Source organism: Orcinus orca, chromosome 20 (assembly GCF_937001465.1).
Source record: "Orcinus orca chromosome 20, mOrcOrc1.1, whole genome shotgun sequence".
Lineage (NCBI taxonomy): Eukaryota > Metazoa > Chordata > Mammalia > Artiodactyla > Delphinidae > Orcinus > Orcinus orca.
The window spans coordinates 47,787,862-47,809,608 of record NC_064578.1 but is presented as its reverse complement, the minus strand read 5'-3'; the positions used below and the strand labels follow the sequence as shown (position 1 = coordinate 47,809,608).

General features: G+C 56.3%; 2 protein-coding genes across 7 annotated transcripts in view; one reads left to right on the top strand and one right to left on the bottom strand.

Moving 5' to 3' along the window:
• The window catches only part of GRIK5 (glutamate ionotropic receptor kainate type subunit 5), a 57,308-nt gene extending 43,171 nt beyond the window's left edge, over positions 1–14,137 (bottom strand). The window contains exons 1-5 of one of the 5 annotated variants that reach the window (XM_049703948.1): positions 14,046–14,137; positions 4,188–4,315; positions 3,717–3,881; positions 1,288–1,385; positions 1,025–1,190 (exon numbers count right to left, since the gene is read on the bottom strand). In XM_049703948.1, the coding sequence (XP_049559905.1) occupies positions 1,025–1,190; positions 1,288–1,385; positions 3,717–3,881; positions 4,188–4,266 (508 nt within the window). In that variant the 5' untranslated portion in view covers positions 4,267–4,315; positions 14,046–14,137. Of the gene's footprint in view, positions 1–1,024; positions 1,191–1,287; positions 1,386–3,690; positions 3,882–4,187; positions 4,316–7,823; positions 8,965–14,045 lie in introns of those variants that run through there. The other 4 variants (XM_049703947.1, XM_004271228.4, XM_049703950.1 and 1 more) reach the window with 4 other exon arrangements.
• A 234-nt stretch (positions 14,138–14,371) lies between these two features.
• On the top strand, positions 14,372–19,935 carry ZNF574 (zinc finger protein 574). Of its 2 annotated transcripts, none has more exons than XM_004271229.3 (2): positions 14,372–14,557; positions 16,979–19,935. In XM_004271229.3, the coding sequence occupies exon 2, from the start codon at positions 16,999–17,001 to the stop codon at positions 19,684–19,686; it is 2,688 nt and encodes an 895-aa protein (XP_004271277.1). In that variant the 5' UTR covers positions 14,372–14,557; positions 16,979–16,998; the 3' UTR covers positions 19,687–19,935. The 2 variants fall into 2 exon arrangements, with proteins under 2 accessions (XP_004271277.1, XP_033286755.1); XM_033430864.2 differs by lacking the exon at positions 14,372–14,557 and adding an exon at positions 15,921–16,079.
• The last annotated feature ends 1,812 nt before the right edge of the window (positions 19,936–21,747 follow it).

Genomic DNA, 21,747 nt, shown 5'->3' with positions numbered 1-21,747 from the left:
CTTCCCTCACAACTCTCCTCAAATCCATTCTGGCCCCTCCGTCCCCATGCCACCACCTGAGCCCTAACCAGGACCATCCCTCCCCGCCTCTAGCTGCTCTCCATGCCACATCTCGTGTCATGGAGTCTCCAAGTCTGCTCTCTGTGTTGCAGCCAAAGAGCCCAAAGAGCTCTTCCTGCAACACACTCGTCCCTGTCCGGTATGGGTACTTTCCATGGCCCCCATCGTCTTCAGGAAAAAACAAAAGGCCCTCAGTGATCATGCCCCGTTCCCGGGTCCTACTTCATTGCTCCCATGCTGGGAGCATCTCTGAGCCTCCCAGGGCCTCGCCTCTGCCCTGCCCTGCCCTCTGCTTTGTACATACTCCCTCTCTTCTCTCCCACCTCACCTCCTCCCTACCTTTCAGGTCCATCTTAGAGGTCCCTTTCTCTGGGAGGCAGGCTCTGAACCTCCTAGACTAGGGTTGGATCACCCCCGCTTAACTCCTGAGAGCTCGCAACACTCCGCATCACAACTGCTCGACCACGGCGTCCCCCAGTGGCCCCGGAGCTCCGGGAAGCCGGGGACCACGCCTAGCGTTGTTCACTGCTAAATCACTGGGACCTAGCAGGGGCCCTGCTCCGAGCACGTGCTCAGTCACTATCTGCGGACTAAAGAGTCTCTTTAGGGGCAGGAGTGGGTGGGGAGGGGGTGGCCTGTGGAACCAGAGGTCTGGGTTCCTAAAGGGGAAGGGATGGTGGAGACTAGGAGAGCCTGTGTCTGGATCCCCCGGGCCTTAAAATCAGGGGGCATTCATGACTGTGGGAGACTAGATGTCTTGGGAAGGGGAGTTTGGGGAAATAGAAAACAAGGCATCCAGTTCTCCTCCCTCGTGGGACTTCCCTGGCAGTCCGGTGGTTAGGACTCTGCACTCTCACTGCCAAGGGCCTGGGTTCAATCCCCGGTCGGGGAAACTAGGATCCCACAGGCCGGGCGGCGCGTCCAAAAAAATAAAATAAAATAAAAAACAGTTCTCCTCCCTCACACTCGGCCTTGGCGCAGATGAGGCTGGCCGAAGGGTAGTTGAAGGACTTGAGGATCCGGGAGACCGCCAGGCTGACGTCCTCGTTACTGGGGTACAGGCTGACAGACGCGAAGCGAAGGTACTGAAGGCGGGGCATCTCCTCGGGACCCACCTTGACGTGGGGGATCTGAACAGAGAAGGACCTTTGCTTCCATCCTGCTCCCCCCTCCCCAGCCCTCGCCTCCAGGGACCGCCCCCCCGCCAACCCCGCGTTCCCACCTCACCTCCTTCTCCCCACAGATATGGCTCACGGTGGAGGCCGACGCAGGGCTGGAGGAGGGCCCCAGGACAGACACGACCCCCTTGGGCAGGATCTGACACACTGTGAGGGGTGGGAAGAGACCGCAGATTCAGGGACCCTCTTCCTCCTCTCTGTCCCCGCCCTCAGGGAACTGCCTTGGCCCAGGAGAGAACCCGACACTCCACATGGAGCTGCCTGACCCTCCTCCACCACCTGGGGACCCAGAAGCCCAGTCCCTGACCCAGCCCACCGCAGGAGACAAAAGGAGGGGGCACGAGACAGAGGGAGGCAGGGAGACATGGCAACAGAGGGCCGGCTCAGACCAAGAGAGAGACAAAGGAAGAAATGAAGAGGATACACCAAGGACCTCCTTCTGGCTGCAAATCCAGTGCCTGGTTTCTCAGCCTTTGTCTCTCTTAAGCTTTTGAACCACGCACAACCTAAGGTGCATCCAACACCCCCTCTACCCTGAACCCACAGCCAAGGTCCCCTCTACACTCTACACCCCAAACACCATTCCTCTGCTGCATTTCCTCGCTCCTCTTTCTTCCATTTTCTTTCTCCTTAAACATGTGTGCATCTCAAGACTGGGAGGTGGACGGAAGCCTTGGTTTTTACCTGTCCAGTGCCCATCCCCATGGCAGAACCCTAACTTTTCCTGAGGGAATCACATGGTTCCCAGAATTGATTGGTACCTGACCCAGGATCAAAGAACCACATTGTGCTGGCCACAGGGATCAGTTCAGAGATGGGGACAGGCTCAAACTAGGCCACTGAGAGCCTTCCCCAGGTCCTCTGCTAAAATTATCACTGGGTTTGCTAAACTGGTGAGATGCAAAGTTTTGAGCAGTTGAGGCCATCTTGCCACCAGCTGGGGAGGGCCTTCCTGAAAATGAAGCCAATTTAGAGGAAAGTAGGACCCAGAGATGAAGACACAGAGGTTCCTGGAACATCATTTGCGTGCCTGTATTAAGCCTTGCCTGAAACAATCCTGGGATATCATTTGGGTACCTGGATTCAACCAAGCCTGAAATTAATCTTTAGGCCTTTTAGTGACATGAGCTGATAAGTTCTCTTTTTTCCTTAAGGCAGCCTGAGTTGGGTTTCTGCCATCCAACTAAGAGCACTGTAACTAAACGTCTCATCTTCCTCCAAACTTATTCCTTCTGTGTCTTCCATGTTGGTGAGGGTCCCACTATTTACACACACCAAATACCTGGAAATGGTTCTTGCCTTCAATCTTCCTCCTAATGGCCAATTAGTCACCAAATCCTGTCTCTTTTTTGTCCCCAAATTTTCTCATATCTGTCCGCTTCTCTTTGACCCCTCCTCCCCTGTCCTACTTTAGGGCTGTCAACTCAGGCACGCACCAGTCTCCTCGCCAGCTACCCAAATCTAGCTTCCAGACTCCACTTTCACCAGCTCCCTGTTCCAAACCCATCAACGACTCCCCACTGCCTGTAGGTGAAGGTAGCGTCTTTCAACCTGACCTGTAGACCTCCTCGAGCTGGCCTGTCAATCTGCCCAGCCTCACCTCCCACTGCCGAGTCCCACTCCAGTCCAGAAGTCTCTCACCATCCCCCCAAACACGTCCTGAGTCCAGGTGTTCAGGATGGGCGCAACCCCACATCGAGTTGCTTGGCTCCAAATACTCAGCCCTCCCCTCTGCCCCAGCTCCAGACTACAGGCACATGCCTGGAATACAATCTCCCTCCATACCCTCCAACCCGGTCTCTCATTGTGTTCTGTGCTATACCAGTCAAAAAAGTCCAGGAAACATTGGACCCCATTCTCCCTCTCAGTGATCTGAAACACACATGAACATAACAAAGGCTCCGATAAAGGCCTGCAGGAAAGAACCTGTCTAAAACACCTTTGAAGGCAGCATCTCCCGAAGGTCTAATGTCCCCAGCACGTCTGTTCAAGGGACATTTGCTCAGTCTGTGAGTATTCAACAGACTCAGGCACCCCTACTACAGGGCTGGTTGTGTTCCACGGGGCATACCTTGAGCAACACCTCTCCCTCTATATCCTGCTCATCTTTCAGAGCTCAGCTTCAGTTTAGTCTTCTCCAGAACACCTTCGCTGTCCCTGCCCCTGAGGCACCCTGGCCTCGCTGCCTGGGCCCCTCATTACTTAGCTCTGGGGGCTAAGTGTCCCCAGCCAGCTGTGAAGCTTCTCTTTCAAACGAGGCCCTCAGCTCCTCCAGGGCAGCACGGGGGCTGATGCTCTCCCCACCGCCCCAGGCCCAGCAGCACCATCTCTGGGAAGGAGAGGGCAGTGCAGACAGGAAGGAAGGGGCAGATGGAACTAGAAGAGAACACGGCAAGCTGAGGTGGCCAGGGCCGAGGAACAGACGGAGGGCCACCAGCCTGCCCTGCCTCACCCCACGGCCCCTGTGGCCCTGCTCACTGGTGTCCGTGGTCTCGTACTGGCTGTCCCGCTGCAGCTCAAAGATGTCTACTTCCACGCGGGCCTTGGCTGGGACCTCGATGATCCCGTTGATCTGCTCCCGGGCCAGGGCCAGGGCCAGACGTTCACCGCGGCCACACACTGTCTGGTCGTCCAGGATGGCAGCTGAGGGGACACAGGAGTTGGGGACCATACTCCTGGGTCCTGAGGGAGGAAGGGCTGGGCTCCTGGATTCCTTGGCTCTGAGGGAGGCTGGAGGTGGGGTCAGGCCTCCAGACTCCCTGATCTGAGGTTGGAGAGAGCCGGGATCTGGACTCCTAGGTCCGGGGGAGGAAGGAGCCGGGGGCTGCTGGGCCGAGGCCCAGATCCCTGGGTCCTGAGGGGCTGGCAGGCCCAGAAAAGAACCCCAGGGAGGGCTCCGGGAGGGTCTGTGAGGAGGCAGGGGCCAGCGGGGGCGCTGTAGGGCCTCACCCATGCGCAGTGATGAGAGCACCTGGCAGCTGGGGCTGGCAAAGGCGACAATCAGCAGCAGCAGCAGCTCAGCCGGCATCTTCCTCCTTCCTCATGGGGACGCAGCTGCCGCGGCCCCCACTCGCCACCTGCAGAGAGACCCCCAGCCCACGGGGAGATTGCTGATATGGGGGCCTCTGAGCCCCTCTGGGGACTGCTGGATGGGGTGGTGACCACAGAGCCTGGGACACTGTTGCTGAGCTCTGAAGGGCCCTGCCCTCATTAGAGCTGACGAGACTGAAGGCATCGCTGTAGGGGGAGCTGAGAATCAGAGGAGCGCTAGCAGGGAGAAGCCCACAGCACGCAGGCACTGAGTGGGAGAAACACTGCTAGAGCCACCAAAATGGGAGGCAGGCATGAAAAGGATCTCAGGTAAGAGCGAATTCCAGGAACCATCTCCACCCCAGGAGGAGACCAGGAAGTGCCACCCCCCCACCCAATTCCGCCCCTGTCTCTGGGCAGGCAGCTGTTACTAGGCAACAGAAACCGGCTGGAGAGGATGCAGTGGTTGCTAGGCAACCCCATCCCAGGCCTCACTTGCCACCTTCCTGACGTCCCTGGTTCCCACAATCCCACAGGGAGAGAGGCCTGGACATCCGGGGTCTGGAGGGGAGAGTATCCAGGAGTTAGGAAACTTGGGAAGAGAAAGACACATGGAGGCACACAGATGGAGTCAGATGGTCAGACCCGAGGCACCTAAGGGACTAAAAAAGAAAAAAGGAAAAAAGAAGGGTAAAGAGAGGGAAGGGGGGGAAGCCGAGAGACAGAAAGAGGAAGAGAGGCCAGAGGTGGGAGGGATACCAAGAGACTCAGGAAAGGAGAAAGGGAAAATAGGCCAAAATATAAGGGAACAGAAAGCTGATATGAAGACAAGAGAATGGGGATAGCAATGGAGAGAAACAGAGGAGAGTTACAGAAAGATGAGGACAGGACTAGGAAAAAGAAAGAGGGAAGAGATAGGAAGACAGTGAGACACGGAGATTGAGAGAGAAAGGGCAGGGCAGAGAGAGGAAGAGAGCAGGCAGGCAGAAGAGAGGGAAGTCAAGACACAGGAGGGACACAGAATAGAACAGGAAGACAGAATGGAGAGGACACAAACCCACCGGAGATGCCACCAGAGACCCGGATGGGAAGACTGAGTAAGGCAAGGGGTGCACTGTCTGCAGAAGCGGGTCCCAAACTGTGCCCCCGCACCCAGCACCAGGGAGCTGAAGACTAGGGGCAGACAGTGAGTCTCTGCTCCCCACAACTGCTCCAGGTGCCCTGGGCTTCCGCAGGGTGACCACTGGGCAGGGATGAGTTTGGCCAGATGCATGGTGCCCCCTGGCCAACGGCCATGCCCCCAAGGGAAGGGACACTTGGGTTTCCATGGGAGGGGGTTACTGAGAGGCCTAGAATGCTGTGAGGTGAGCCTGGGGGGGCTCCCCGCACCCCACTCATGCCCACAGAAGGAGGGCTCAAGCTGGGGAGATGGTAGAATGAAACTTGCTAATGGAGACAGAGGCACAATGCAAAGTTCAGATCATCCCTTGAAGCCAGAAAACCTAGGCCAGGGCCACAAGAGACCCCGCCCTCAGCCCCTGCTCTGCCACCGACTCCCAGGTGACCTCGAGCAGATCCCTCTCTCTCTCGGGACCTCTGGGAAAGACAGGCTGGGGCTGGGAGGGCCTGCTGGACAGCCTGGGGCCTGTGGACTGTAATCGGCATCTAAGGTGAAGGCCTGTCAAGGGTGGAGGAGCAAGGGAAGCAGGGAGAAGCTGGAAGGAGAATTCACAGGGGGAGGGATGTGGAGGGCGGGGCTAGGAGAGAGGCTGGAGTGAGGGGGTCATCCTGAGACACCAGGGGCTTCTGGGGGCAAATCAGGGAGCAGAGACTAGAGGATAGATTGAAAGACCGAGAATGAGACAGGAGCCAGAAGGGCAGGGACCCACAGGTGGCAGACACGGGTGGAAGCCGAAAGACACAGTCCAGGGACAGGGCTGGGGGCAGCAGATGGACACAGAGGTACAGGAAGGCACAGACAGAAAAACAGACAGACCAAAAGTAAGTAACTGGGGCTAAATGAGAGAGAAGGACACACACACATCACCTACAAGTGAGACACCAAAGGGGACAGAGACAAGACAGAGAGCATGAGAGAGGAGGGGCAGGGAATCAGGCCCCAGTCTCACAGGCCCAGGTACTTAGGCAAAGCCAGATAAAGATGGAAACACAGCAGCTGAGTGAGCGGAAAGGGCCCTGCCAGGGTAGGAAGACAGACAAGTGGGCAAGTGAGAGATATCACAAAGGGGAGAGGGCAAATGAGGTGAGGCAAAACAACTAACAGGTACAGGAACCGTGGGGAGAAGAGAAATTGCAAAACTCTGAAAAGAAGGAGGGCTAGTCGGAAAGAGACAGAGAGAAAAGGTATGTGAGCCACACAGTTTCTCTCGAGAAGAGGAAGGGGCAAGTGGGACAGACACAAGGTAGACAGACTCCCAAACAAGGAGAGACGAGAAGTGAGAGTCAGGGAGGGAAACTGAGGGAGGAAGAGTGAGCGACCTGGAGGGGCACAGGCAGGAGACAGGACAAGCACCCACCTAAGGGGGGCAGGTCCACACAGAGGTGCATCACTCAGAGCACCTTGGAAGGGGCGGTCATTCCCAGAGCCTGCAAGCCCCAAAGGGAGGGAAGGAATGGGAACCAAAGGCCTGGCAGGGGAATGGAGAAGTGGGAAGAGAGAATGGGGGTGGGGGGGAGATCACCATAGAAAAAACAAAGTGGACCATGGAGGGGGGCAGTTGCTAAAGGAGTGAGGGATGGAGGAGACAGGACGAGGAGTGGATCCGGGGAAGAAAGCAGAAAAGTAAGAGGAGGAAGACAGCCTCCGAGCCCAGAGTTAGAGAGGCAGACAGGGGAGCAGAGGCAAAGGCAAAGCAAACAGGGGACAGAGGGCAGTGCAGAGAGGGCTAGACGGGGCATGGGATCCTCCCAAAAGAGAGAGAGGAGAGACAGGGGAGTTTCGAGAGACAGAGGGAGGAGAGGGAGACGGAGACAGAGATCAGCAGAGACACACCAAGAAAGGGCTGGGCTAGCAGTAAGGAGAAACAAGTTGGACAGAGCTAGAGCGAGGCCCAAGAGACACATGAAATGGAGATTCCAAAACGGAAAGACATTTCCAGGAGATACAGACCGGCTGGGATGGGACGCATGGCAGGCAGAGAGGATGAGGCTCAGAGGAAAGAAGAGAGACTGAAACAGAGTGAGAGAGCAGAGCCGGTCACCGCGGGGCCGAGGCTGGAGCAAGCAGGGGCGGAGACCAGCCAGGAGTCCCGGAGAGGGAGTGAGACCGCAAGTAAGAGCCAGCCAGCCCCTCAGGAGCCCAGCAGCTGGGGGCTGGGAGGCAAGATGAGCTCTGTACCCAGAAGAAGGGGTGAGGAAAGGCCAAGGGGAAGGAAGGCTGGGAGATGGAGGGCGCAGGGCAGGCCCTTGGTGGGGGAGGGTATCTGCCGTTCCGGGGAGCAGGGGAATGCGGGGCCCCCCACCAGGCCGCAGTGAGCCCAGCCTTCCAGGACCCAGGCCCGGCCCCAGCCCAACCCCCATCCTGCAGACACTCACGGATCCTGGTGGGACGGAGGGCTGGGCTCCCTCGAGGCCCGAGGAACGACAAGGAGGAGATGCTCTGACGCTGGGCGGTGTGGCTGGGGCGGGGGGAGAGGGCAGTCCAGAGGGCCCCCTCCCCCACCTCCGGCAGTGGCCCCCAACTAACCCAAAATGGGGGTGCTCCCGGGGCGCAGGGAGGAAGGACAGGTGGAAGAGGAGAGGGTGGGCCGGGGAGGGGAGGAAGGGGAAAGGAGAAAATGGAGGAGGGAAGGGGAGAGAGGAGAGGGGGAAGGAGCAAATGGAGGGGAAGGAGGGAGGAAGGTGAAAACGAAAGGGAGGGGGCACAGGCAGAGCCGGGGGAGGGGGAAGCCGGCCCAGGCAAGGGCCCCCGCCCCCTCCCCTAGCCAGGCCGGCCTGGGGGGGCCACGGGGGGCGAGGACTGGGTGGAGACAAGGAAGCTGGCCATCGGGAGAAGTGGGGGAGGGGAGGGCTTGGTGGGGGGGAGGGGGCCACCCCTTCCCCCCTCCCCCCTGGAGCCCCGGCCCTGCCCTGGAAGAGGCTAGGGCCTGTGGACCTCAAGCCCTCAGCCCCCACGGGAAAGCATGCTGGGGGCGGGGAGAGGCAGAGGAGTGGAGGGCCTGGGGAGGACGGGGTGCTGGGAGACCCAAAGAGTGATGAGAGGGCCGGAGAGGTGGAGAGATAGGGAGGAGGGAGAGGAGGAGGGAGGGGAGGATGAAGAGAAGCAGGTGGAAGAGGGAGAAGGAGGAGGGGGGGGTGTCCCGGGGGCACCCAGCGCAGGGCCTCAGCAGGAGGGCCTGGCCATGGACCCCTGGTTCCCTGTGAGAAGCAGCCGCCGGCTCCGGGTCCCCAGCTGGGCCTGCCTTCCTGCTGCTGGTTGCCACCGCAGCCGCGGCCACCACCACCACTTCTCCTTCTCCCCTCCGAGGCCGCCGCCTGCCTGCCCGCCTGCCGCCCGCGCTGGGTCCTGGAGCGCAGGGGGGCGGGGGGGGAGAGAGATGAGGGAGGGAGGGAAGGAGAGAGGGAGGGAGGGAGACGGGGAGGAGGGTGGGCAGGAGGGAGGCAGGCAGTCAGAGAGAGAGAGAGAGAGAGATGGAGCGATGGGAGTCAGGGGAGGGGAGCCCGTATTGGTCCGAGCTGGGGGGCCCCCGGAGAGGAGAATGCTGATGAGGGGAAGGCGCTGCATTGGACAGAGGGCCCACCCGCCACCACCTCCTCCACCACACCATGCCACCGCCCTGCCCAGGCAGCCCTTGGGCACAGGAGTCCACAGAGACACAGCTGAGAGGCAGGGAGACCTGGGGAGAAGGCCATGGAGCTGGGGGAGAGGGCTACAGAGATGAAGAAAAATGCAGAGAAACAGCAAGACAGCCATCAAGAGCCACAGAGGTGGACCAAGGTCCGCAAACCCCACAAGGACAAGGACAGGGAAAAGCCCAGAGCAAAGAAAGGGTCATCTAGACCAGGGAGCAGACCACAGAGACAAGCTAAGGACCTCGGAGACAAGGGCAGCTCGTGGACTCAGAGAGCCCCCCATGAAGATGGGGACAGGGGGCAGCTCATGGACTCAGAGAGCCCCCAGGAAGATGGAGAGAGGCCCACAGGAACAGAAAGCACTCCTCAGGCATGGGGAGTGGTCCATAGTGACAGGAGAAGACCATGGACAGGAGGAGAGGACCACAGACACTGGAACAAGGATGCATATTACAGAGACAAGGAGGAGGGCCAAGAAAAGTGGGAGAGGGTCACGGAAATGGAGGGAGGCCCACAGACACCAGAAAACCCACAAAGGCAGAATGTGGACACAAAAGGCCCACTGAGGCAGGAGCAGCCGGCCCATGGAGAAAAGGGAGAAGCCCCCAGAAATAGAAATAGTCCCCACGGAGGTGAAGGGATGGGTGGTGAGTATGAGAATTCTCCATCATGCAGAAAGAAATCCTGGGGACCTGAGTGGGTGGGAGAAGATTCACCCAAGCATAGTCAGTGGGAAAGGGCAGGGAGCTGGAGGGCAGAGCCAGCAGAAGTGGAAGACTCCCTCCCTCTTGGAGAGAGCTGAGCAGGGCAGGGGGATGGGAGAGAGAAGCAGAGATACAGATCTTGGAGTGGGGGTGGGTGGTGCATGGCTGGGTGGGGGGTGAAATTTTGGGGGAAGGAACATGACAGTTGGCGCTGAAGGCTGAGTCCATGACTCACCACCACCCCCAATGCTCGTGATGGGGAGGAGACACTGAGACACTCACGTGTAGGCCCCAGCACACGTGACCGCATGCCTCGCGCGCATACACTCTGCACGTGGCAACTCTCACATCGGCCTGGCATGGGAGGCCCCCTGCATCCCCCACATGCTTCTGACATATACATCTGACCCTGAAGGCCCACCGACTTTACATATACCTCCTCGCCCTACTTAAGGGGCCCCCAACACCCACCCTCAGCTCCAGCTCGCTCTGAAAGCGCAGACTCGCCCTGGCCTCTAGGCCTTTGCCTATGCAGGGACCCCAGCGTAGAATGCCTATCCTAGATTGAACCTGTCCCAGAAGTCCTAGTCCTGTGCCACCATCTCCAGAAAAACTGACGCAGGCCTCAGGTTACTCCTGTATCATCTGAAGTGAAGGGACCTAGTCAATCCAGATAAATTGGGAAATACAAGCAGAAGGTCGCAGCAGAAAGGGGCCTGATAAATCAAGCCTGACCCTTCCATTTTCAAGTGGACAGGAGTGAGACTCTGCCCCAGGGCATGGAGCCTGTCAAAGGCTGAGTCTAGCTTCCAGGTTATCTGGTTCCTGCCCCTGGTGATTTCATCCTGAGGGCAAATCCAGATTACTAGCCTTAGAGCTCACTGGTTACCACCAACTTCTTTCCTTTACTTATTGCATTCATCCATTTAGCATGCCACTCTGGACGTCCCACCTGTCAGGCAGTAGAGCCTGGGAGCCAAGAGTATAGACCTTGGAGTCAACTCCTGGGTTACAATCCTGGCTCTGTCTCTTCCTAATGATGGACAAGTTATTTAATTTCTCTGAGCCTCAGTTTCTTTGCAAAGTGAGAGCAATAGTTCCTCCCTCCCAGGGTTATTGAGAGGATTAAACTGTATGATGCATGGAAAGCACTGAGCATAATACTTAGCAAGTCATAACACACTCAAGACACATTAGCTATTATTACTAGGCTCCTTGAGATCCTAATAAAAATAACTCTTGGGTTTCCCTGGCGGCGCAGTGGTTGAGAGTCCGCCCGCCGATGCAGGGGACACGGGTTCGTGCCCCAATCCGGGAAGATCCCACGTGCCGCGGAGCGGCTGGGCCCGTGAGCCATGGCCACTGAGCCTGTGCGTCCAAAGCCTGTGCTCTGCAACGTGAGAGGTCACCAAAAAAAAAAAAAAAACCTCTTACATAGATTAAAAAGTTTTTTTAATTAAAAAAATCTTACTGAAGTATAGTCGATTTACGTGTTAATTTCTGTTGTACAGCAAAGTGATTCAGTTATACATATATATTCTTTTTCATTATGGTTTATCACAGGATATTGAGTATAGTTCCCTGTGCTATATGGTAGCACTTTGTTGTTGCTGTTGTTGTTTTGCACTTTGTTGTTTAATCCATCATACATATAATAGTTTTCATCTGCTAATCCCAAACTCTCAATCCTTCCCTCCCCCACCTCACCTCCTTGGCAACCACAAGTCTGTTGTCTATACCAGTGAGTCTGTTTGTTTCGTAGGTATCTTCATTTGTGTTGTATTTTAGATTCCACATATAAGTGATATCATTATGGTATTTGGCTTTCTCTTTCTGACTTACTTCACGTAGTACGATAATCTCAAGGTCCATCCGTGTTGCTGCACATGGCATTATTTAATTCTTCTTCGTGGCTGAGTACTATTCTATTGTATATATACCACATCTTCTTTATTCATTCATCTGTTGATGGACATTTAGGTTGCTCCCATGTCTTGGCTACTGTACATAGTTTTGCTATGAACATAGGGGTGCGTGTATATTTCCAAATTATAGTTCTGTCTGGATATATGCCCAGGAGTGGGATTGCTGGATCATAAAACAACTCTATTTTTAGTTTTTTGAGGAACCTCCATACTGTTTTCCATAGTGGCTACACCAATTTACATTCCCACCAACAGTGTAGGAGGGTTCCCTTTTCTCCACAACCCCTCCAGCACTTAACTCTTACATAGCTTTTACTCTGTGCCTCACAACCACACAAGACAGGAGCTATTATCCTGCAAGTGAGGAAACTGAGGCACAGAGGAGCTGACTTGCCCAAGACAACAGCTAAGAAGTGGCAGGGCCAGGATTCCAATCCAGGCAGCCTGGTTTGATTACATGGGTCTGGAGTTAGAGTTTAATCTAGTAGAAAGTTAGGATACCCAGTTAGAATCCAATCGAAGGACATAGCAAGAGTGGCTGAAGAGTCAGACCTAGGTCTGACTCAGTGTTTGGGGTCCCCTAGGAGCTTTTTGGCCTTAGGAAAGTAAATGACCAATTCCTCTAGACTCAGTTTACTCATCTGAGAAATGCGGGGGGGCGGTTAGAACAAGTGAATCTCTTGCAGCTCCTGTCCTTGGGAAGTAGCACTGGAAACATAACAGTGCTGGGGCAACTTGCTCCCAAGGCTCTGAGGGCCAGAAGGGGACGTTGAGTAGGAATGGCCAGAGCTCCTTGAACATATAGGTACTCCAGCTTCCCTGAGCTTTGGGGGCATCAGCCTGGAAGGGGGGCACCCTAGAAGAAAGGAGAATATAATCCAGACATTACAGGGTCACTTTCTTCAGGTTCTCACCCTGGTTGTCCTTCAGGTCATCTACCCCCTACATTTCCTGTTTCTTCAAATGAAACTGCCTGAGCTGTCTGAGGACTGGGCACTGTCACACCCACTGGCTCAGCCCCGGGGTCGGGATTGGCCTGAGACCTTAGTGACACTTGAGTAAGGGAGGTGGGTCAGGGACTAGGTTTCCCAATAGGCAGGGATTCAGACCTCTGCCCTTGGCTAGAGGAAGCCTGTGGGTACCATGGCAGGGAGAGAAGGGGCCCTCGAGACCCCCATTGCAACTTCCTCTGTCCTGTCTGTCCTGGCTCTGAAAGCCTTGATAATAAAGAGACACTGTCCTGGACTTGGTTTCCTTTGAGATTCTCTTGGACCAGGGCCTGGGTTGAGGGGAGCTTGGGGAAAAATGATGATCCATCTGGATACTTTCCATCAGTAGTTTACTGGCTAGCTCCTTCCTGTCATTCCTCAGTGACCTCCGAGAGAGGCCCACCCAAGTTCATTCCACACCCTCTGCCTACCTGCTGTATTTTCTTTACAACACTGTCACTGGCTGTCTACATTTATTTTTGTACCTGGTATTTTCTACCCTCACTAAAATGTAAACTCCACGAGGGCACAGACTTTTCTTGTTCCTTCTCTATCCCTACAAAGATTAACCTTGACCTGGCATATCGTAGCCGGTTATTAAATAATCACGAATAGAAAACAAAACAAATGAAACTGCCCGTCCCCGATTTTATGTTTTCTCCTCCATTTCCCATTTCCTCCCTTATGCTTCAGGTTTTCATTGTTCCCTCAGATTCCTTCTCTCCTTGTTTTTCCTCCGACATTTCTTCTCCCCCTCCCTCAAGAGTCCCTCGGTTTTTCTTCCCTTCCTTCTTGCTGCCTTTATTCCTCTTTTTTAAAAAATTGATTAACTTATTTTTGGCTATGTTGGTTTTTTTGTTGTTGTTGCCGCTCCCGGGCTTTCTCTAGTTGCAGAGAGCGGGGTCTACTCTTCGTTGCGGTGCCCGGGCTTCTCATTGCAGTGGCTTCCCTTGTTGTAGAGCACAGGCTCTAGGCGCCCGGGCTTCAGTAGTTGTGGCTCTCGGGCTCTAGAGCGCAGGCTCGATAGTTGTGGCGCATGGGTTTAGTTGCTCGGCGGCAACGTGGGACGTTCCCCGTCCAGGGCTCGTACCTGTGTCCCCTGCATTGGCCGGCAGATTCTTAACCACTGCGCCACCAGGGAAGTCCCTATTCCCTTCTTTCTAATGAAGTGAGTCTGGAACCTTGATTTCCCCTTTTTCTCTCCCTGCAACTGGTGCTATAGTTTCCCGTCTCCCCTTCGCGCTGACTGTGCTTCACTCTCTCCTTTCTTTCCTCTGGGATTCCTGCGCCTCGAGTCCCCCGCCTCCGCCCTCCGAGTGTCGGGTACCTCAATTTCCCCCACTTTACCCCTCGACCCCGAGGCACCTCCCGACCGGCAACCCCAACATGGCGCCCGAAGCAGCGCTCCGCCGTCTGACGTCACCGCGCTGTCCTCCCCTCTAGAGCCTTCAAACGGAATCGCTGAGGAGGTGGAGGAGGAACATCCTTCAGGGGGCGTAAGGGGGCGGGCACTATCAACCCGGGGGGCCGGCCGGTGAGAGAACGTCGCTGGAGGATTGGTTGGGCGCTGCGGGGGATCCAAACGTCACATATTACTGGCCCAGGGCTCGGAGACGTGAGCGTCGATTGGCAGAACGGCAGGGGCCAGACGGGCGATGATTGGGCTCATTCGCCATCGGCGCGGCGGCCGACGAGGAAGGTGGGAGGGGCGTTCCTGAGGGTGATTGGGGGCGAGAGCGAGGCTGCGGAGCAGGCGAGAGGAGACGGCGGGAGCTAGAGAGGGCGTAGCGCTAGGGTGGCCGCGCGAGGGGAGCTGCGGCCCGGGCCGGGGCCCGGGGGGTGCGAGACGGCTGAGGCGGGTAAGTGCGGGCGGGCGTGTGAAGGCCGGCCGGGCTCCCCACCCTCCCCCCGCGGTCTCCACTCGTCACGTCGCCTGCGCACTGAGGGCCGGAGGGGGGCGCGCGCCGGGAGATGAGGGCGGAGCGGTACCAACGGCCCGCGGGGCGCGCGGGAAGCTGGGCGGGGCCCGGGCCGGGGTGGCGGGTGGGAAAGGGGCCAGAGTCCTGGGAAGGGCGAGGAGGGACGGGGCTTGGGCTGGGGGCTGGCAGGGACCTGGGTGGTAAGGGAGGCGTTAGAGCTGCCCCCGGGAGGGTCTCCAAGGCTCCTGGGAGTACGCGGCAAAGGGCTGGGCGCTGGGACAGTCCAGGACCGAAGGAGGGTGGACGGTTAGAGGGCAGTAGGGTGCCCAGGGAGGGGTTTAGGCCGTGAGAACAGAGGTGGTTAAGTTACCGTAAAGAGAAACTCTAGTTATTCCTGGAGAGTTAGGCCAATGAGAGGGGTCTTGGTGTGAAAAAGATATCAGGAAATGGATGTGCCTAGAGGGGAGAGTTAGAGCTGGGGGAGAGGTCCCGGTGTGAAGAATGGGGTTACATTAATGTGAAGAGTTAAACCACAGTGGGGGGGGGGCGCGTTGGGTACCCTTGGAATGGGTTGAGAGGGGTCTCTGTGCAAAGAAGGGTTATGTTTTATGTTATGTTAAGTGAAACTGGCGTCTGGGTATCCCTAGAATAACTTGAGGAGAAATGGTCTTTCTGAAAAGTACTAGGAATTAGGTCAAGGTGAAGAGTAGGAATTGGGGATCCCTGGAGGGGGTTAGGGTGGTGAGAGAGATCTGTGTGTTAAGCTGGGGAGGTCTGGGTAGACGCAGGGTAGTAGGATGGTCAGAGGGCCCTGGGTGTGAGGAAGAGGGGTCTGGCTATCTATCAGGGTTAGGGTGGTGGTAGGAGGGGTTTTGCCTAAGAGGGGGTTTCACGGTATTCTTAATGAGATTTGGACAGTGGGAGGGGTATGTGGGAAAGGAGTTTAAGCCATTATGAAGTATAGTCTGTATATCCTTGGATTGTAATAGAGTATGTGTGGGATCTTTTTGTGGAAAAGAGGAATTTTGATATGAAGAGGGGGTCTGAGCATCCCTGGAATGGGTTAGGGTGGGGTTGGGTCTTTTTGCAAATAAGAGGGGTTTAGGTTGATACGAAGAATGGTGTCTGGGCATCCCTAGAATGGGTTGGGGTGGGGAGGAAGGGGGTCTTTTTGCAAAGAAGAAAAGTTTAGGCTAATAATGTGAGGTGGGGGGAGTCTGTCCCTAGAATGGGTTAGGGTGAGGGTGGGTCTTTTTGTAAAGAAGAGAGGTCTGGGTATCCCAAGAATGGGTTAGGGTGGGAGGGGTCTTTTTTGCAAAGAAGAATATGTGAAGAGAGGTTCTGGGAATCCCTGAATGGTCTAGGGTGGTTGTCCATAAAGAAGGAGGGTTTAAATCAGTATGAAGAGGGGGTCTGGGTACCCCAGAGAGAATTGTAGATGATGTCTCAGTGCACAGAAGAGGTAGGTGATTAATGTGAAGGGTGTCTGGGTGCCCTGGAAACATGAGTTAGGGTGGTGGGAAGGGTCTGAATGTGAAGAAAGGATTAGGCTTTTGTGAAGATGGGTTTGGGTGTCCTGGGTAGGCCCTTAGGGTTGTGGGAGAGGGCCTTGATTTGTAGAGGGAGTTAAATAATTTGAAGAGGGGGATCTGGGGATCACGGGGAAGTGGTTAAGGTTTGGAAAAGGTCTGCGTGTGGAGATGGGTTAGGCCAATGTGAGAAAAGTTTATTGATGTGAGGAACCTGGGCATCAAAGGGAGAAAGTTAGCGGGTGACAAGCTGTGTACAAAGGAGGAGGGTTGCACCATGAGAGGGTGCCGAAAGTGGCAGGGCCCTGGGGCAGTTTGAGTGGTCAGGGTGTAAAAAGAGATAGAGAACCTGGGGGTGGGAGCAGAGGAGGAGTGAAGCTCTGAACAGTGGGTGGTTTGTGCCTGTGTGAGGACTCTCCCCGGCAGTTGCGGGTAGGGATGGGGTAGTATGTTGGTAAGAAGAGTCAGTGGAAGGAAATCTGACTGGAGAGGGTCCTGTGTGATGGGTTGGGGCTTTGGGCCAGCTGTGAGGCATGAGAATGAGAGATTGGACAGGTTGCAAGGATCTGGTAGGTGGAGTTTAATGCTAGTTGATGCAGAGGTGAGATTTGGGCAGATTCACTGGGAACGGACTGCGGGGAAGGTTTTGTGCTTGGTGCTCTTGTGTGTTCAAGAGAGGAAGGATTGTTAGGGAGTGGAAATATGGAAGCAAGAAGTTAGATGGGGAAATTGATCTAGGATTTTGGTAGGGAAATGATAAAGGGAAAGAATTTTCCCTGGGAAGGACTGAGGAAGCAGTGGCTTAGATACAATTTGTCCCCACTTCTCCCAGCCCAGGGTCTTGCCGCCGTCATGACTGAGGAGTCAGAGGAGACAGTCCTATACATTGAGCACCGCTATGTCTGCTCTGAGTGCAACCAGCTGTATGGATCCCTGGAGGAGGTGCTCATGCATCAGAACTCCCATGTGCCCCAGCAGCACTTTGAGCTGGTGGGTGTGGCCGACCCTGGAGTCACTGTGGCCACAGAGGCAGCTTCTGGCACGGGCCTCTATCAGACCCTAGTGCAGGAGAGCCAGTACCAGTGCCTGGAGTGTGGGCAGCTGCTGATGTCACCCAGCCAGCTCCTGGAACACCAGGAGCTGCACCTGAAGATGATGGCGCCCCAGGAGGCAGCGCCAGCTGAGCCACCACCCAAGGCGCCCCCCCTGAGCGCCAGTACCATCCACTATGAGTGTGTGGATTGCAAGGCTCTCTTCGCCAGCCAGGAGCTCTGGCTGAACCACCGGCAGACGCACCTCAGGGCCACTCCCACCAAGCCTCCGGCTCCAGTTGTCCTGGGGTCCCCAGTTGTCCTGGGGTCCCCCGTGGGCCAGGCCCGCGTGGCTGTGGAGCACTCATACCGCAAGGCAGAAGAGGGTGGGGAAGGGGCAGCTGTCCCCTCTGCCGCTGCCACCACCGAGGTGGTGACTGAGGTGGAGCTGCTCCTCTACAAGTGTTCTGAGTGCTCGCAGCTCTTCCAGCTGCCAGGCGACTTCCTGGAGCATCAGGCCACCCACTTCCCGGCTCCCGCCCCAGAGTCTGAGGAGCCTGCCTTGCAGCAGGAGACTCTGACCCCATCACCTGCAGAGGTGCCTGTGTCTCAGCCTGACCCCCTGCCATCCTCTGACCACAGTTATGAGCTGCGCAACGGTGAAGCCATTGGACGCGATCGCCGGGGGCGCAGGGCACGGAGGAACAACAGTGGAGAGCCAGGCGGGGCAGCCACCCAGGAGCTCTTCTGCTCAGCCTGTGACCAGCTCTTTCTCTCACCTCACCAGCTGCAGCAGCACCTGCGGAGTCACCGGGAGGGTGTCTTTAAGTGCCCCCTGTGCAGTCGTGTCTTCCCCAGCCCTTCCAGTCTGGACCAGCACCTCGGAGACCACAGCAGCGAGTCTCATTTCCTGTGTGTGGACTGTGGCCTGGCCTTTGGCACAGAGGCCCTCCTCCTGGCCCACCGGCGAGCCCACACCCCAAATCCTCTGCATTCGTGTCCATGTGGAAAGACCTTTGTCAACCTCACCAAGTTCCTTTATCACCGGCGTACCCATGGGGTTGGGGGTGTCCCTCTGCCCACAACACCAGTCCCACCGGAGGAGCCTGTCATTGGCTTCCCTGAGCCAGCCCCAGCAGAGACTGGAGAGCCAGAGGCCCCGGAGCCCCCAGCTGCTGAGGAGAGCCCAGCAGGGCCTGCTGCCCCAGGCACCTACCGCTGCCTCCTGTGCAGCCGTGAATTTGGCAAGGCGTTGCAACTGACACGGCACCAGCGTTTTGTGCACCGGCTGGAACGGCGCCATAAGTGTAGCATCTGCGGCAAGATGTTCAAGAAGAAGTCTCACGTGCGTAACCACCTGCGCACACACACAGGTGAACGGCCCTTCCCCTGCCCAGACTGCTCCAAGCCTTTCAACTCACCCGCCAACCTGGCCCGCCACCGGCTCACACACACAGGGGAGCGACCCTACCGGTGTGGGGACTGCGGCAAGGCTTTCACACAGAGCTCCACCCTGAGACAGCACCGCCTGGTGCATGCCCAGCACTTCCCCTACCGCTGCCAGGAGTGCGGAGTACGTTTTCACCGCCCCTACCGCCTGCTCATGCACCGCTACCACCACACGGGCGAGTACCCCTACAAGTGTCGCGAGTGCCCCCGCTCCTTCTTGTTGCGACGGCTGCTGGAGGTTCACCAGCTTGTGGCCCATGCCGGGCGCCAGCCCCACCGCTGCTCGTCCTGTGGTGCTGCCTTCCCTTCCTCGCTGCGGCTGCATGAGCACCGCTGTGCAGCTGCCGCTGCCCAGGCCCCGCGGCGCTTCGAGTGTGGCACCTGTGGCAAGAAAGTGGGCTCAGCTGCTCGGCTGCAGGCCCACGAGGCAGCCCACGCAGCTGCTGGGCCTGGGGAGGTCCTGGCTAAGGAGCCTCCGGCCCCTCGGGCCCCACGGGCTGCTCGCACACCAGTGGCCTCCCCAACGACCCTTGGAGGCATGGCACCTGCGGCCCCTGCGGCCCCTGCCCGACGCCGTGGCCTGGAGTGCAGCGAGTGCAAGAAGCTGTTCAGCACGGAGACGTCACTGCAGGTACACCGGCGCATCCACACAGGCGAGCGGCCATACCCGTGTCCAGACTGTGGCAAGGCCTTCCGTCAGAGTACCCACCTGAAGGACCACCGCCGCCTGCACACAGGGGAGCGGCCGTTCGCCTGTGAAGTGTGTGGTAAAGCCTTTGCCATCTCCATGCGCCTGGCAGAACATCGCCGCATTCACACGGGTGAGCGGCCCTACTCCTGCCCCGATTGTGGCAAGAGCTACCGCTCCTTCTCCAACCTATGGAAGCACCGCAAGACCCACCAGCAGCAGCATCAGGCAGCTGTGCGGCAGCAGCTGGCAGAGGCAGAGGCTGCCGTCGGCCTGGCTGTGATGGAGACTGCAGTGGAAGCCCTGCCCCTGGTGGAGGCCATTGAGATCTACCCTCTGGCTGAGGCTGAGGGCGTCCAGATCAGTGGCTGACCCTGCCTCGTGTCCCTCTTCAGCACCACCATGCCCTCTTGCTGAAGAGCTTTCTCTACCATCCCCTTAAGTCTCTGTACATACTGTGCCCCTTTTCCACCCCTCTCAACTGCCATGTAAGTTCTGTAACTGGATTTATTCTTTCTTCTGAGGGGGGTGCTCTAGGGTCCTTGACGTGCATAAAGGTGCCCCCGCCCACACACACACCTGTTGGCCCCAAGGTGAAATGGTCAATAAAGACTGAGTTGGGCATTTATGTGCTTTTGTCTGGCCTGGCCGTGTGGGGTGGTGGAATTTGGGAGCTGTGAGCCCCAGGTTCTTGGGTCTGACTTTTCATGGCTGCATTCCCAGTGCCTAGAACAGGGCCTGGCAAGTAGTGGAGCTCAGTAAATGGAAACTAAGGAGGACCTAGAGTCCATGGGCATGGCTTTCAGGGAGCCGGGACTTCACTGTGGTAGTAGATGGGGCCAGCATGGTTCTCTTGCCACTAGAGGTCCCCACAGCCCCATAGAAAAGCCTGAAGCTGTTTCTGCTGGTGGCAGGAACATTTAGGAAAATCTTCAGGTTCTCACCACCCCTGTCCCCTTCTCTCTGGCCTGACGTGAGCCTTCTCCTCCAAGGCCATCTGATTTTCTCACTCTGCATCCCTGAAGGCGAACGCAGGTCTCGGAAGGGCACGATCTCCGGTGCAGTAGAGGAGGTGGCTTCTGGGACAAGATCCAGCTGTGGGATTGGAGAAGATTCTGAGTAACAGTCTCTGGGGGTAGGAAGCCTCACAAGGGGAGGTGCTCTGACACCCACCTGGAGCTGGCCTCTGGCTCAGCCCACGGATGTTGGTTGTGGGGAGAGGGGTGGTTGGGGTAGCTGACTGATGTTTGAATGCCCAATTTGTCTCAAGTATTTTCCTACATTTTTGGGAATGATCTTCACACTGATCCCGTGAAGAGAACGTTTTGTAGGAAAGGAATCTGAAGTCAAAAGCGGTGAAGTGACTTGCCCAAGGTCATTCAAACTAGATAGGGCAGAGCTTGAATTTCAGTGTAGTTTGATTTGGTTTAATCACCTATACGCATTCCTCTACACTCTTCTGCCTTCTCCATACTTGGGGGAGGGCAGTGGAGAGAGGATATGGTGAATGTGTGACTGGTGGAAATGCTCGGCTCCTATGCTAGTCTTTTCTCTTAAGAGCCACACTCCAAGAAAAATAACCCCCCCCCCCAAGGTTACTGTAGTCTTTTTGTTAGAATTCTTATCGGAACCCTAGTAAATGAGAGGTAAAGGGAAGCTGTTTGCATTGAAGCGAGGGGAAAGGGAGGCCTGAGAGCAGCCCACTCAGCCTCTCCATTACTCTCGACTCCCTTCAGCAATCCTGTAGCCCTCTGTGGGCACTGGAGCTTATGCTTCTCTTCATTTTTAAAAAGGTAAACCACTCAGCCTTTTGATATCTCGACAGCTCCTAATGAAGTAGAGCGCTTAATATGTTAAGCAGTTGTTTTCGACCAGAGTGTGTTGATCGTGGGCACCATCTTTCAGTAACCTCATACCCTGCAGAAAGGACTCGAGCCATCTTAGCCCAGCATGCCAGAGCCCCTTAATCCACAGGTGAAGATTCATTCTCAGACTGCCTCCTTTCAGGAAGAGCTGTAACATCCAGAAAGTCATATCAAATAAATGCTTAGAACAATTGGAGGATTTATCTTTGCAAAACCAGATAAAAATCAGGCTGAATCAAGGGACAGGAATGGAGGAAAAAACCCTGAGGGTCAACCCTGGTTGACCCCAAGATAAAGATGCTTTCAGCAGAGAAGCAGCTGGGTGACAGTGGAGGGGATCACCCTTCCTCTATTGTGGTTCCTTTTTAGAGCCTCTAATGAAAACTTTAGACTCCCACCCTGAGAAAAGTTATGTGTGCAAACATGTTTATGAACAAGCCATTGTTCACCGTCACCCTACTGAAACTTCCGTGGTCCTCAGTTGGACCACTCTCCTAAAAAAGATCGCACTAATCAGACCCTTCTTGGATGCTGGGATTTGCATTGGACAGGTAAAGGTTCTTGAACT